General features: G+C 42.6%; 2 protein-coding genes across 3 annotated transcripts; one reads left to right on the forward strand and one right to left on the reverse strand.

Moving 5' to 3' along the window:
* The first annotated feature begins 3,951 nt into the window (after positions 1-3,951).
* On the forward strand, positions 3,952-7,555 carry LOC129582407 (influenza virus NS1A-binding protein-like). The gene is made up of 2 exons (XM_055473919.1): positions 3,952-4,200; positions 6,700-7,555. The coding sequence occupies exons 1-2, from the start codon at positions 4,070-4,072 to the stop codon at positions 7,235-7,237; spliced, it is 669 nt and encodes a 222-aa protein (XP_055329894.1). The 5' UTR covers positions 3,952-4,069; the 3' UTR covers positions 7,238-7,555.
* A 3,973-nt stretch (positions 7,556-11,528) lies between these two features.
* On the reverse strand, positions 11,529-15,807 carry LOC129582220 (atrial natriuretic peptide receptor 1-like). 2 transcript variants are annotated; one of them, XM_055473677.1, is made up of 8 exons: positions 15,251-15,806; positions 14,175-14,549; positions 13,920-13,963; positions 13,767-13,805; positions 13,489-13,566; positions 13,280-13,438; positions 12,972-13,202; positions 11,529-11,902 (listed from the first exon to the last, which is right to left on the reverse strand). In XM_055473677.1, the coding sequence occupies exons 1-8, from the start codon at positions 15,693-15,695 to the stop codon at positions 11,729-11,731; spliced, it is 1,545 nt and encodes a 514-aa protein (XP_055329652.1). In that variant the 5' UTR covers positions 15,696-15,806; the 3' UTR covers positions 11,529-11,728. The 2 variants fall into 2 exon arrangements, with proteins under 2 accessions (XP_055329652.1, XP_055329653.1); XM_055473678.1 differs by lacking the exon at positions 13,767-13,805 and having other exon boundaries at positions 15,251-15,807.
* Positions 15,808-16,939: the final 1,132 nt, after the last annotated feature.

Below are 16,939 nucleotides of genomic sequence, written 5' to 3' on the forward strand. Positions count from 1 at the left end.
CACCTGTCAGTTTTACTCACACACAAGTTATAGTATAATCGTTATGATCCCTATAGATCACTTTTTAGCTCAGGAGATGAGCTCAGGTTCGTTTTAGGAGATCACTTTTTCAATAAAAAGTTCAATAAGCTCACTTCGGAGATGCTGATGATCGACTATGGATGTCAACTGAGATGCTAAAAGTTCGTTTTGAGATCGTTTCAGGTGAGCTGATCGATTTCAGCTCAGCTCAGATCACCTGTTGCTCAACTCGTTTCAATTAGAATTAGCTCGTTTTAATTCGGAATAGATCGGTTTCGATGAAAAAGTTCATATTTTAAGATCAAATTAGATTATCTCAGCTCATCTGTGGAGGTCATTATCAGCTCAGCTCAAGGTCAGAGATCGATCTCAGGTTCGGTTGGTCAACTTTTTACTCAACTTATTTCGGTTAAAAACAGCTCCTACCAGCTCGTATTAGATCAATTTTGTTGAGAAAAGTTCGTTTAAGATACTTGGGAGCTCGTTATGAGATCGTTTAGTTCGATTTTACCGGTAAAAATTTCAACCAATCACAGCTCATATAACTGACCAATCACGGTAACCCATTAAAATTTTCTGACCTGCCTGACGTCACAGATCGACGACCAGACTTGCGCGCCGAGTGCAAAAGTTCCGCCTCTGTCTAGCTCAGCTCAGTACAGACCAATGAAAATTGCGCTTTATAACGCGCTAACCAATCCAATAATTAATAAGGTATTTTACCTGGTTACCGATCCGATTTCCGCAAAAATGATCCAGATGATCTCGTTTCTTCTCCAAAATCCGATCCCGCGCAGCCGTATTCCGTACGGTTTTGGCGCCTTCCTATTCCGACCTCGTCTGCCTTCTGCTGGGCTTGTCAGGCCTACCAGCAGGTCGCTATACAGCCTATTTTGGTGGAGCGCGTAACTGAACTCTTGGCACCTCCTTCGGTGCTGCCAGCTTGTGGCTTCTCGGCGCCTGTGCCCGACAGCCTTGTCCTCTACAGAGGATCTCGCTGCCTAGCAGTGGTAACAGTACAAGTTCTCCACAGGAGAGACCTGCACCGCGGCCAGCTGCCGTCTGACTCGATGAACACGAGACAAGTTCTCCACAGGAGATACTTGACTCAGTGCTGCCGCTCCTGCTGGCAATCCGGATGAATGCGCCTTGCTGTCGGATGAGGAAAAACCAGTGCCTCACTGGTGCAGTCGATCAAAAGTGGATCGATCCAGATTCCACGTGGCCGTTCGCCAAACAGATCAATATGGCCGTTCGCCAATCGGATAAAACTCGAGCACCGCAGATTACGGGCTCTGCTACCATATAACGTGGTACTCAGAATGAGTCCAGGACAGAGATCCCCACTGACAGGATCCTGCGTAGCGTAATATGCTGAGAAATCTGGATAAATGCGCAACGCACGACATCCACTAGCATACGTACACTTTATTGAGTGTGCAAATCAACTGACTGAACAACTGAATGAACAACTGGCAAATCTGCCAAGCGAAGAGCCAAATCCACGCTCATCGCAGCGCACATAGGCGCGCCCACACAAGGCAAACACAATGGACGGCTTTAGCCGTCAACCAATCAGAAGAGACACAACACAGACACGTCATCCGCATAACGCCACAGGCGTGAGGGTGGACGCGAGTACAGCCATGGCTCACACTATGTATATGTAACATAGGCGAAAAAAATGTTTGTGCGCGCAACATCCGGTTCGGGAGTTATTAATGAAATAAAATTCGAAAAGTTTAAACGCGCGGAGGTGTACCAAAAGTCTCATTATGAACCGATGCTCTTCAAATTTTGCACGAAAACGCACATTACTATGAAGATCGTTTTGGTACCGAACCAGCTTTCACCCAATTTTTTTCAAATTTTAAATTAATTTTTTAAATTTATGCAATTCATTTTAAAATTTGAAAAAAATGGTAAAAAGCTCATTCGGTAACAAAACGATCTTCATAGTAATGTATGTTTTCGTGCAAAATTTAAAGACCATTGGCTCATAATGAGACTCGCGCGTACACCTTCGCGCGTTTAAACTTTTGGAAGTTTATTTTATTAATAACTCTCGAACCGGATGTTGCGCGCGCAAACGGATTACACGCCTACGTATACAAATCCTTTGGCTAAAAAATGCACTATGTACCAGGCCAAATCCCTTAACATGGTAAAAAATGGAGCCTACGAGCAATAAAGCATAGTGCCGATGGCTGGCTTACCTTCTCGTGACGTAGTACCGGAAGTAGGGGTGTCGCGCTTATGCGATCTATTTGGTACCGCAATGCTCTTGGTTAAAATCCGGCCGTCCGTCAAGAGCTGTCCTACCCGGTAGACATTTTCGGCAAGCTTTGTCTAGTTAGCCGTAGCAACCAAAGCACCCACATGCGTATTGTATGTTTGGTCAGGAGGTGAATGATGTAATGGACTGCAAAACTGAGTAGACGCTGGCCGAATTAGCCGCTGTAACCGATGGCGCAACTGATCCAGTCCGATGTCTATTCAATTTTGCAGTCCATTGCAGTTTGAATTGTAATCAAGACGGCCGGCATGAGGCTTCCAGATCACAATTCCAGTCACCATTCAGTTTCAGTACCGTAAATTTTGCCCACCCAGATTTTTCTTGTCTTTTTCTTGTCTTTACCAGCGGCAGATAATGCAAAATTTTGTACCGGATATTGTGTCTCCAAATCAACTTCAGCCGGCCATGGTGTACGGCACAAAAATTTTGCCCGATTAATAGCGGACAACAAAAAGAGAAAACAAATTGAGAAAATTTATCTCGGTACTGTTGTAGAGGAAATTAAGCTGGGGTTTTCCTTAAATTAAGTTTTGACCTTGGAATGGTGTCTCGCATACGTATAGCCTAACTGTTTGCTTATAAACTCAACTCTGAAAATAAAATCTTAAAAGAAAATTTAAAAGTAAATCGCTGTGCTTTATCCGGGCTTTAATCGCCTCGACTACCGCTAGCGCATGCCCAGATTCAGTAGGAAAGCATTTTGGGAGGACATAATTAATTTTTTCTTTGTTTCGCAATAATTACGAAGCTGCCTTGGGCAACTCGTCCTATTGCTAACTCTCGTAGTATAAAAATATCTTTTTCTGACTTTCAGATGGAGACCTGGCTGACTATTTAACGGATTTGAAAGCAAAAAAGATCAGTTTAGAACCGGCAACCGCGGTGCGCCATGCAGTGGAACTTAGTAAAGGTGTGGCCTTCCTACATGAAAACAACATTATACACTGCGATCTGAAACCAGCGAATATCCTTGTGAAACCGATTCAAAATAACCATAAGAGGATGTCAATAGGCGATTTGGACGGATTTATTCGAATGCAGGATAGTATAACATCTCCAGACGATGTCACCCATTATCAAGGCACATATCGCTACATGTCTCCCGAAATGTACAAACGGTTCGTAGGATCTCCAACAGTCCCCAAGGATCCTGACACCCATACTGGGCGAAAAATGGACATCTGGAGCCTAGGGTGTGTTATTCACGACCTTGCAGACAGTGTCATTGGTAACACAAGAAGGTGGCTGGAAAAGAGTGAAGCCGGAGTTTCCAGCAAGATTGAAGTCATCGGTAGAAATTGTACACAGGACGCATTAGCAGAAAATCTTTTAAGCGGTTATGTGCCGGAAGTGTCTGACGCTATCCCAAGCAACTTAGCCACTTGCATTCGACGGTGCTTATGCTCGGACAGCACCAATAGAATTTCTGTCGAGGAGCTGCTGGAAATGCTTCTTGAAGTCGACAAGAGGACTACAAAAACCATCATTATGCTTTTCCACTGCTCTGCACGCCCTCCTCTTAAAGTGTCAATGGAATATTTCGACCCCAACAGCGGCACATTACACCAGTTTTTGATGCCTTCAGAGTTACGGAAAACAAATTTTGTGCATGCTTTTGCGGCTGTGGGTAACGATATTATTTGCCAGATTCGTTCATCAAACGACAATGGAACGGAGACCGTAGCACTGGATGCATCAAAATTAACAACTCCTGGTTGGCGAAGTATTCCAGTGACTGATAAAGCAATCTTCATGACTGAACCTATCGGTCTAGAAAATAAATTGTATTTTTGGGACACGAAAGATGGGAATTCTTATTTCAAAATACTGGACATGACCGACCCCAACTGGCCCAGTGTATCCGATATCCAAGGATCCGAACGGTATGTGAGAACCCGCCGAAAAAAGTGTTGTATTTAAGGATTAGTTTACCGGTCGCTATTTTCTATGGGTTTTATGGGCAACATTTTAAATCGGGAAGGGTTTTATAAAATTATCCATTGCTTACTGGACGCGTTAATCTCGTTACACGTTAATCTGGACGCGTTAATCTCGTACATTTGATTCTTATTCTAAATCCCGGAGGGCAGGCCGTCCAACTCTGTACAGAAATGTGCTCCACCCACATCATTGTTGCAATATTCGTGCTGGTAATATATTCTAATAACACTGAGCGGCTCAGCAAAGCCTAGCTGCCAAGCCCGCAGAAGCAATTCGATAATATATTGTAAGAGTTTGAGACATTTCCGTCTGCTTGGCCCCATCCTCAAGATTATCCAGAAGATTACCAAGCGTACGCGTTTCACCAGATAAAGTGGCCCATCCCAACGCAATGTCGACCCCCGTATCCGGAGAGCTGCGTGCCCTTCCTACAGCCTGTCTAGCTAGGAAACCTTGCTGGAATCAAAATCAGCGTCGCACCACTGCATTCCAAATCAGCGTCGCTCAACGAATAGCTGGTCCATCGTGACTGTATATGTCTGTATTTTATGCTCAGGCTGATGAACTGGGTAGACTCAACTGCCTCCGCTGTAAAGATCCTGCCAGAAGTCTACCCAGGCACGATGAACTAACCGCTGACTAGCCGTGGTTTAAAAACCGCTGGGTTTCCTTCCAGAACAGAGCCAAAGGGATTGTCAACAACGTCATCACGTTGATGCCTTCAGACCATGGGAGCCTCTTGCCGTTAGTGTTATGTGGGTGGATACCTTAGCCGTCACGTCATCGACCGCACCTCCACAACGGCCGGAGCGGTCGCTGAAACCGCACAACATGTTGAGGGAATAATGCAAGCTTAGCAAATGCAAGGTACAACATCGTTCCGGCTGCGTTGCAAATATACGGGCACCCCGATATTTCGCCGAGGACAACTAGTCGCAGGACGTTTGGTCGCAGACTTTCCACAGCAAGGTCATCTCGCCGCGCGACGTTTTGCCACGGGACATTTACAGTGAAACTCCTCTTAACATTCACCTTCCTATAACATTCACCCCTTTACTGCATGCATGAGGCTGGAAACCAAACCGTCCGGTAGACTATAACACAGGGGCAGTTCCCTGTATAACATTCACCCCTTTACAGCTATAACATACACCTTTTATGGAACCGGTAACATTTTACCAGCTTATTCAACCCCTGCGTAACATACGGTTGGCTAGGCTAGGTAAAAAAACCATTTCGGTGTCTCTAAAAGCAAGTTTCGGCTTCTGTTTTTGATCTGTTTAGTACTGGATCTTCCAACTCCAAGCGTACAAAAGGGCAGCAAAACCAACATTCAGACCGAATAATGTCCATACTCTGATATTTTGTTAATTTTTTGGTTAAGGAACACCCCCGGGGGCTGTGCCCCGGCGCCCCTGAGGGCAGTGCCCCTGGGGGCAGTGCTTCTGTATAACATACACCCCTCTGTAACATTCAGAAAGCCTGGAACGGAGGGTGTATGTTGTAGAGAATTTCACTGTAGTAGGCAGGACATCACGCCTGCGAGACATTTCGTCGCAAGGCTCTTTCAACGCTGAGACATTTCGCCGCGAGGCTATTTCGCCAAATAGTCTTTTTTAGCAGTCAAACTCTCTATCATGCTTATTGAAATTGTCAGGGACAGCTAAGAAAAATTCAGGAAACCAAAAGAAACTGACTAAGAAAAAATTGAGGGGTCCAAAAAAGTACGAAGAATAAGAACCAAAAAAGAAACCTACGAAAAGCCTAAGAATAACATATGAAGCATGAGAATAACCTAAGAATAACCTGGAAATAACCTGAACATAGCCTAATCATAACCTAAGAATAACCTAAAAAATCTGAGGACAACTTAAGAAAACCTTAAAAACAACCTAATAAAACCTAAGAATAACCCAAGAAACTAAAGAAAATCTTCAAACAAACACTGAAAACCCGCGAAAATTAAACGTGTGGAATTCTTTTGAGCCGAAGTGTCTGCGACCAGACGTGCTGCCTCAAGATGGCACAAAGGTAAAATGTCTCAATGCAAATTGTCCCAAACCAAAGTGTCCCAGCGTCAAAATGTCCCGCGGCGACATGTCTTTGCGGTGAAAAGTCGTGCGTCGAATTTAATTGCGGCAAAATGTCACACTCCTTAATGTCCGGGTGCGAAATATACGGCCCACTGGGCGAAGGCGTTAAAAGTGTTGTTGACCGTAACGGCCGTGGAATAGCTCTTTCGACCGGTCAGCCCCGATCCAAAGAGTTTCCCGGCAGCGTTTTTTGATCAACATTCAAAGAGGAACCGTGGTGTGTATAATGGGCACGTTGCCGGGAACGGAAAACGAAGCAGAATTGGTCTTGTTATTAATAATATTACTCGGTATACAATAGTAGATAGTCCAGTAAAACTCGTACAAGTATGTTTTTCTTGTAAACAGGATGCAACACGTCAGCCATGTAGCTCGATATGGCAACAAACTGATTTACATCGGAAGTCCGAATTCATTTGAAAGCCCACAGTTTGTGGAATGCTATAACACGGAAACTGGAACGTGGAAACCTAAACCTCTAGGGCAGCTGCCAGAAAAGCGTACAGGATTTGCGCTTGTTGTTGTGAAGGCTGACATTTACATTCTCGGAGGCAGTAGTGATGTGCACAATGGCAGTCAGCCGCTGAAATCATGTTTGCGATTAAACAACAGAACCAGCCAGTGGGAACCAATAAGCGACATGTTATGCAACCGGACGGATCACTGCGCCTTTGTTTCGGAGAGCCGAATTCATGTTTACGGAGGTCGAGTCAACGGAACAGACGAACTATCGCAAACAATGGAGGTCTACGATATAAAGCAAAATTCATGGTCCCGTTTTCATCTGACGGACTTGGAAGATATTGATAAGGATCCTAGCCTTAATGTTTCGTACGCTGTTCGAGTATCGCTAAATTCCGTATCCAATGTACTTACTAGAGACTAGAGAGTCGGCGCCTGAGACATTCCGCTAACAGTTTTTGTAACTCCTTTTAACTATATGCATTTCATCAGCTTTAGGAAGAGGCATTTCCATAGTTAATTTGCCATGATAATCGGTTATGCAAAATATCATTAATGTACGGTAGTATCCCTTTTGTTTCGTAATTATGTTATGATTGTTTTCGCCATATTTCGATTTGTGATTTTGGTTCTATTACTATACATTATTCCGCACTAGCGGAATTCGCAGATAGTGTACGGTAGGTAGATATTCTGTCATTACAATCTACATAAAACAATTAACCATTCTTCCACTAGAAACAATTTTCGAATCGTACCAGACCGAATTTTGTGGTGGCATTACACAGTATTTCCTACCATGCGAAGATAAGGCTTCTTAATTACAATTAATTCCCTATTCGCGTGCTTCTCAATAACGGTCTCGAGGCGGTGCTACTAAGTTGAGATATATCGACGGCTGGCTACGCGACAGGTCGTCGCGGGACATTTGGTTTTACGGGCATATCGTCTAAGGACAACTCGTTTTTGTGGCAAATATTCATATGACTGTTCGTCACCACAAACCAGTCGATATGTTTTCGACTCCCCAAAAGTCGCGCTACCAAATGTCACACAATAAAACGGCTCAGAACGAGTTGTCCCAAAACAAATTAGCCGCTGCGACGAAAAAGTGTGCCGAAATGTCCCGCGACGAAATGTCCGGCGACCACTTAGGTTGTCACGCGACGGGCTACCTGAATAAATTATTCAAATTATTCGACATGGCTGTTATAATTTAGTTCACCTCTGCAACCGTAAGACTGGAATATGAAATGCAGCTTGATATTCGGGCTCGTGGCGATCACCGCGCGCATTAGATTTTCATACACGAAGGCTAGGGACCTTCAGTTATGGGCCAATCGCTCAAAGTTAAGGACTTTTAGACAAGACAGTTAAACGCGATAGCTTTCGTACGTACGCTTACGGCCCAGTTTTACGATTACTACGATTCCTTTTTGAAGATGTTGATATACACATTCAATGCCCAAAAATTTGTACTAGCCAACGCCATTTGCAAAAGAACAACTTGAATAACCGATATCCAGAACAAGTAAACTACAGTAACTCTTCTAGCTCTCTAGAACATCCAACCGTTTCCCAAACAGTTGAATCCCGCCAGTTCCCAGTTTCCCCGCGCTGAATTTCCACACTAATACGCTGCCACAAAAAATCGGTAGCGAGCGCTTCTACTGTTTGCTCTTTAATGCGATGACAAGCTTCACTGATGAACTGACCCGTACTCCCGCCGCAACTTCCCATAGTTTCAAGGATGAGTGGTTGGAAAAAGCGTCTATCAGTGAGCTCCGAGTAAAGCTCTTTCGAGTTTCCGCGTCATCGGCTGCAGATCCCACAACTTCTAACGGCCTGCGCTGAAAGTCTGAATCTGAATCTGATTCTGAATGCTAAAAGTCTGAGTCTGAATACTAAAAGTCTGATTCTGATTCCTGGAACTCTGAATCTGAATACTAAACTCTGCATCTGAATAATAAGTCTGGCAGATAACGACCCGAGTCTGTCATCAAAATTAATATAACGTAGTCGTGTTAAGACTCGTATACGTAGAAAAGTATTAATTGCGTATTAATACTCGTATACGTATTCTCGTATAAGTATATTAATACCCGTTACTCGTATACGTATGAATAGCTCGTATACGTAAGTAACAGTTATGTATACGAGTAATTATAGATTAGTATTAGGCGGTGGGAAGTTGGAACTGCTCGTAAAAAACAACACGGGGCGCTTTACAGAGACGTTACGAATACGTTTTTGCGGTAAAAAAATATTGTTCTGCGTCCAGTGTGGGATGAGATAGCAGGTAATTCCTCTGAATTTACCGAACGAGCCTGTGCCAGCATAATATACGCCCATGTAAATGTGCTGTTATGTTGCATACTGCACAGAGTAAGGGGAATACACGTATGCAGTAATATACGTTCCATTTCCGACTTAATCCAGCTGCAAACGTGCTACTTTATGAGCTCACATGATCTGCCTTCCTTTGAAACAACTTGTATCAGTTATTTGCTAGCTGCATTTTTCTTACATTATATTGGTCGATGTTTCCAATTTTGTCGTTTGATAAGCTTTGCCGGCTATCCAGAAAATAACTGGTAAAACAAAATTAGTAATCCAGCAAATCTGGTCTGAACTGATCAATTTATACCAAATCCGGATGTAATGGGTTTTACAAAGTTTATAATTACTGCACTTTATCGCAGATGTTAACGTACGGTAGCCATCACAAATGAAACCACCAAATGAGTGTGCGGAAAAGACTGAAAACGCATTCATTGGTCCATCAATAGCACCTGATTAACCGATCAAAGTATCGCGCAGTTTCACGCTGAACCGCAAGGCATATTCCATCGATTTGCCTTCTACAGTAGATCTGGAAGTACTGTGATTGCTTTTCAACGCGTCTCATCATTCTTTTTTTGCGGTACTTTGCGCAAACGGCGAACAACGATGTGACCTTGAAAATATTTTTGTATGATTATGTACTCTGTATTGCTGTTAACACTTTAGATATGAATAAATGGAATGTGTGAGTACTGCATATGTGTACTCCCCTTACTCTATGCACATTATGCAACATAGCAGCACATTTACATGGGCGTATATTATGCTGGCACAGGCCCGTTCGGTAAATTCAAAGGAATTTCCTGCTAGCTCATCCTACACTGGACACAGAACAATATTTTTTTACCGCAAAAACGTATTCGTAACGTCTCTGTAGAGCGCCCCGTGTTGTTTTTTACGAGCAGTTCCCACCGCCTAATACTAATCTATAATTACTCGTATACATAACTGTTATCTACGTATACGACCTATTAATACGTATACGAGTAACGGGTATTAATATACGTATACGAGTATTAATACGCAATTAATACTTTTCTACGTATACGAGTCTTAACACGACTACGTTATATTAATTTTGATGACAGACTCGGGTCGTTACCTGCCAGACTTATTATTCAGATGCAGAGTTTAGTATTCAGATTCAGAGTTCCAGGAATCAGAATCAGACTTTTAGTATTCAGACTCAGACTTTTAGCATTCAGAATCAGATTCAGATTCAGACTTTCAGCGCAGGCCACTTCTAACTGCAACGTAGCGAACGTATCACCTGCGTGCAACTTATTGAACGTATCACCTAGATACCTACCGTCACATCCCAAATCAGAGGAAGGCCAGTTTGCCAGGGAAAGAGCGATAATCCATCTGGCCGTTTCCCATCCGATCTCCTTAGCCCCGGAGGTTCCAGGATCGTCGGCACATTTGCTGAACCCAGGCTGCGCTGGAGTTTAGCACGTAAGTCTACGGAGAAAATAACTAAAGCTTCAACGACTGTTCCAGCTATTTTGCGGAGAGCGAACATGTTGCAAAGCGAATCGCCGTCATCTGGAATTAATCTCACTGGCTCAAGTTAAAATGACGTGTGTCGAGGATGCCGGTATGACGTATATGACGTTGTATCCGCTGGCGCGAGACGTCCTTATCTGTTCACGACCGTCTAATTAACTGCTACCGTACGCCAGGTGGTCGACGCGGTGGTCTAAGTACATTATAGAATAGGATAATACTGTGACGATAGCATTTCTGTCCCGCCCAGTTTTAATTATTCATAATTCCATCGCCTTATGAATTCTGACCATTTTACCTGCCAGGCTGCCACCTGTCTTCGGCTGTGAATTCCTAGAATCCCTAGAATTCGGTCTTGCACCCCCCTGTACTCCTTTCTGGTACACATCAATGCATTTCACCTTTTCGCCCATTTTAGTACGCCATATCTCGGCAAACGAATGTTGCGCGCGCAAACGGTTTCAGAACGATGTACACAAATCATTTATCTTTAAAATGGCACAAAGTATGTATTACAAAAAAGTGATTCGGAGTGCGCGAAATCGAAAGTTAATGTACGTATCCCATTTTCGTTTTAATGTACGTATCCCATTTTGACGCTGTGTACTGGGCCAATTCTCTATCGACTCTTGTATAATTTAAAATGGCGTAATGTGATTAAAACTTCACCTTAAGTTTTCTGCATGCCCTGTCATTAAACATGCCATGAATTGGTGTTGCTGCGTTCGAGTGCTGCGTGGGGTGACAGCAGAATAATAATTATTGTACGAGTATTACCGTATTACGAGCGTCCTCAGCGTGTCGTTGCCGGCCATGCCACCTTTTGCCCCCACTGCCGCATAATAGTGGTAAAGACGCAAAGCCAATCAGAAGCAGCAGCAGAGTTTTATTCAAAAGCTTGTCCGGATTGTATCTTTGTAAGTTGTGATGATAAAAACTGATATAGCACAACAGCACTTAATGCAGGATCCTGATCGTTGTAGACGTTAAGATAAATGAAGAAACAAACATAGAGTAAAAAAAAGACATAAACACCCATGATTCTCAAACGATTTTTTTCAGGATGTCATTGGAGAGAAAAGGGCCGCATTGGATTTTTATCTCTGCCTTGCGGGTGACAAATTGCGAACTCTCCTTGAAAGCCACATCGGGGAACATCGGGCGGCAGTACTTTCGTTGGCCAGTATAATGGTCCTGTGGCCACCATCGAGTCGCTTATGGCCGTATATGTGCAAAAATTCTGAAAGCAAACGGAAAGCCAAACTAAAACAATGTTTGTACTGTAATGTTTTATTGAACAACCGAATTAAGGGATTTGGCCCGGCACATAGCACCCAATTCGTGTATATCCACGAAAACTTTCGCTGTCTGGCCCTCCGAGACAGTTTTTGCATTGCTTTATGTTGTTCTATAGGCAGAGCATTGGCATTGTTCACGAAGGTGAGAAATCTGTTTGCGCGCACAACATCCGGTCGAAGACTCGAAATGTTATAGGCGAACCAGAATCCTGAAAAGTTTAAATGCACTCAGGAATACCAAAAGTCACATTATGGACCGATCTCCTTTGAATTTTGCACGTGCATGCACATAGCCATGAATATCGTTCTACATCGACCCAGTGTTGCGGCATGTTTAGCAAATTTTAAAATTAATTTTAAAAATTTTAAAATCATTTCAAAATTTGAAAAAAATCGTGGAAGTCTGGATCGGTGTAAGAATGATCGTCATGCTCATGTGCACTTACATGCAAAATTTGAAGGAGACCGGTCCATAACGGAACTTTTCGTACACCTAAATGCATTGAAAGTGTTTGGAATTTTGTAACCCTGATAACTCCGCAGTCGGATGTTGCCCGCGAAAACGGATTTCACGCCTACGTGAACAAATCCTCTGGCTACAAAATTACATAAATCAATGCAAAAAAGTGTCTGGGAGTGCGCGACAGTGGAATGTACACGTATATGGTGCTATGTACCGGGTCAATTCCCTTAAATCAATATTAAATTCTGTACTATTTAATGATAATTTCAAGTATACTTGTAAGTTGTATCACGAATAAACCTTCTTAGCTACAATAGATAATTCTAGTCTTACCACTATACATATAACTCTTGCGGTACATCTAGCACCGATATGACATAGTATTTAATAATTATGATTGGCTGGCATCGCTAGCATGCACAATTATGAGGATTTTCCGACAACAATTGCGCATAATTGAATAATTTTTGGCTTTTAACTATCATTTGCTCAGTTTTAATCCGACCTCCTGTGTTTCCACGTCGATAATGGCTTAATTACAGGTTTACCTCAAATCTTCCGGTAGCGGGATTAAAACTTTTGACGACGTAATCCGATTGCCGATCGCCCACGGCATCAATCCACACGTCTCCGCTAATAGGACTGGAGAAGATAAAGTTGCGCATCATGCCCGATACTTTCACACCATCGTAAATATTGCCGCCGGATGTAATGATTTTATTCATTATTATACTGTATAACAGCGTCGCATCGTAGAAACTCGTCACGACAGGGTCAATCTAAAACCAAAAAATGCACGCGATAGCTGCAGTATGACGAATGCTTATGGTTTCACAGATGGGTGACCGCTCCGTACTTCTTCAAAAGCCCCGAAAGTGTAGTTCAGAGTCTTCCTGGCGAGGCGTTTAACATTCGTGGAAAAGGTTTCGTAATAATCGTTTCGGACTTGGTGGAGCGCGACTAACAGTACGGATTCGTAGGCTTGTTTGGCTTCCCATCGTAATAAGTTTCTTAACTGCAAAATCATTTTCTTGAAAAAATTATAATCGTAAGGCATACATTTACCCTGTCACTCTCATCTCCAAAACTCCACGTAAACTTCCCCCAGCTTGGACTGTCAAATAGTTCGATAGCAATATAAACCTGAATATAAAATGCACGGTTACTTCCTTTAATTATTTTACTTTAGTAGAATATACAATAAACAGATATTCGGTGTGAATTATCACAATTTATTAATTATTACAAATTAGGCTAATTTTTGTAAGTTGTTAATTTGCAAAAGATTAAGAGTAGTACTACGCCAGCCGAACTATTTATGCAATATTCAGCTACATACGTACGTATTGTCCATTGGTCATGCCTAATCTTTGAGCAGTAATCTAAAAATCAAAGCCATAGCTATTTTTAACTGTTTTAACAGTTTTAAAAAATACCGTTTTAAACTGGTTCAGCATTCAATGAGAGATCGATAGCAAAATTTTCTCAATAGTTACCATCAGTGTTCGGAGAACGGTGGCATTTGATAGTACAACAAACACTACAATCAAAGGATAATTCTGTTAGCCATGCACTTTCGGACCTGCCTTTTGAAAAGGCGAGTTAATCACACAGCGGACGCCATAAATGAGTGGAACGGGTAACTTAAATTAACTACTCGTACTGTCGTACTTACAGTATATTACACAGCTCATGGATAATTGGGATTTTACCGTGAATTTTTGCATGGTTTCATTCCCGGCGTAACCTACCTCTGGACGACTGATTACCCGTTGACAGCATACGCTCATACTGTTCAATTGTTGCATCCCGGCTGCGAAAGGGATACGCGGTGACGGTGCGTATGACATCGGTGCGCTTACGGATCTCACGGTTAAATACCGCGGTAAGCTCTTCAAAAAAGCTGTCAGACTCATCTTGGACGACAAACACATGTTTATAGGCATGATGTTTTAAGAATCGGAAGATCACGTTGATGGTGTTTTTATGCGTGAAACTCATTCGCGTGGCCATTATGTACTGCTCTCGATCGGATTCCGCTGCAAAGCCGGCAGCCGGACAACCCATCATGGGGATCCGCATAAATTCCACCAGGTTGTACAGACTGTCCGCACTGTATCCACAACCTGGAAAATTGTGCTTCTTCATTACGAGTATGCAGTTAAATGTGCATTATGCATTTGTTAAATTATCAGCCTTGGGTAATCGGTACTCATGGGAGCACCTCTTACCGTCTTACGCCAAATTTGTATCGCCTCGGCCTACTTTAAAATACTGTACATGCCAATATAGTTCCATGTGTTTTCATAAATTTATTTATGGAGAAGTTTAAAATTCGAGTACCTATAATTCGAGCACATTATAAATTAGACTCCAGTTATACAAAAATAATAATACTGTAACACTAACCCCGCCAAATAACGAATGCTATTCGGTGAGGGCAAAACATAGAAGGTAATGAAGTGGTTTTCAATTACCACCATTTCTTCCGAATGAGACGGATTTACTTTTATTTACGTATTAACCTGTGCGCTCGGTGTTCACTGCATCTGCGTACCAGTGATATTATACAGCACGTCTGCGAAATCGCTCCTCTGTGTACTGTACATGTAATGTAAATTTAGCTGTTAATTGCGATATCATTAGCCATTATCAGCAACCACTAGAGAAATAGGAATTACTGATACGAAAATTTCGAATTACGCATTGAGTCAGCAGATCACAACGTTATATAAAAAATATCAGCAGCACTTGAGAGATTATTAGCATAAATGACTCCTTGCCGTTGTGATTATAGGGGAGCATCTTGGGCAGCGGAAACACGTACCTGGACCAAGGAAGGCATTGCAGTTGATCCCGGCGGACAGTATTTGCAGGGCATATTTAACAATATCGTTTTTCTTATCACAGTTCTTCCCAATATCTTTGTAGAAGGTCTGCAGCTGGTATCCGCCGGATAAGATATGCTGATTAACATGATCGACAGCCAATTGAATGGCGGCTGCTACCCGATCATAATCGTAGATGGCCGACTTATCTCCGTGGGAGCGTTCAATCAGTAGGCACAAGGTAATATTGCGATTACTGGGATCCGGCGTCGGTGTGACGCCAACGGGATAGGAGGAGGTGTACGTTCCCTGCGTGCTGTTATCAGCGCTGATATCACGGCCGACAATGGAAGAACTGGGAAGCGGGACAGAAATGGATGACTGCGCTGAGGTGCAAAAAGATAAGTATCCAAAAACACAATATAAATGTGCAATCAACCGCATTTCTCACGATACTGACAAATCGCAGCGGATGCAGTACCAGTAAATATAACACATAGCGTATTCCGAGAAGTATTTAGAAGTGACAGCACACTGATCACAGCACGATGATACTAGCTGTAATATTCCGCTGTTGCAATAATATGAATAATTTGTCCTAGAGCGAATCCGTGTTTACAGTGAAAGTGCTTACATAATGCTACAGAGTACCGCGTGGAATGTCAGACGTTGCAGACTTATCGTGAGTTAGTGTTCATGTTCAACAAAAATTTGTCACCACGCACAAGACTCCAAATAAAACAGATCGAGCAATTATATAATACATTTAATGTTTGTATATTGTAATGAGTACTTTCTAGTCAAAAGACTGGAAACCGCTTCAAGTTACTTTACATAGAAGTATACTGTTTTTTATTTTCCGCTAACTCAGACCTAACAGGACAAGTAATTTTTACATACGTTGGCAAGTGACGCAAAAACCATGGCAGTTGCTGGTAAACTATTGATGCATGGACGACGGCTGCTGCTTGAAATACTGTATGGACTCCTCAGCTCTTTGTTTCACCACAAGGACGATATATTTTTCGGCATTCCTAGTGCATATAATTATGTAGGTATCAGTACGGGATGCAGCTCAACACGGGCAGATAATTCAAGCGGAAAAAGCGGAAATTCTATTACAAGCGGAAAAAGCGAATGTCAACAGCTCTTTCAGCATAGAAATTGTGTCGTCTTCACACATACAAAATTGTAGACTGTAAATGTAAAAACCTGGAAGAACATGCGTTCACATGTATTTTTCATCCTCTCCATTCTTAGTGCCGCTACCGCATGAAGTACTGCACTTACCGTACTTGATATTTTTATAATTTAATCAGCGGGAGCAAAAACCAGCCAATCGAACACAATTTTTATCGATAGAACATTAAAAAGGGGGAAAAGCAAAACCTGCAAAATGGTGGTAACACAATTACTTTTCCACTGCACACGTTTGTTTCGGCCACCGCAAGAATACTGTAATCGGAGTCAGTCTCGGAATCAGTCCCTTTGGTTTTCCTTAGAAAATGTCTGTGGAAGAGGCTGACACGTCCGCTGGCGGCTCTGAAACGCTTGAACCAAGGCTCTCAGCGCTGAAGAGAAAATGTTTTTGTGCACGTTTTACTATCAGTACACGTACATACAGAATTCCCACAAAAAATGGACCGGCACCTTTTAGCGCACAGCATGCTACACATAACAGTAACATC

The sequence above is a fragment of the Paramacrobiotus metropolitanus genome, unplaced genomic scaffold (genome assembly GCF_019649055.1).
Source record: "Paramacrobiotus metropolitanus isolate TYO unplaced genomic scaffold, Prichtersi_v1.0 Parri_scaffold0000007, whole genome shotgun sequence".
NCBI lineage: Eukaryota > Metazoa > Tardigrada > Eutardigrada > Parachela > Macrobiotidae > Paramacrobiotus > Paramacrobiotus metropolitanus.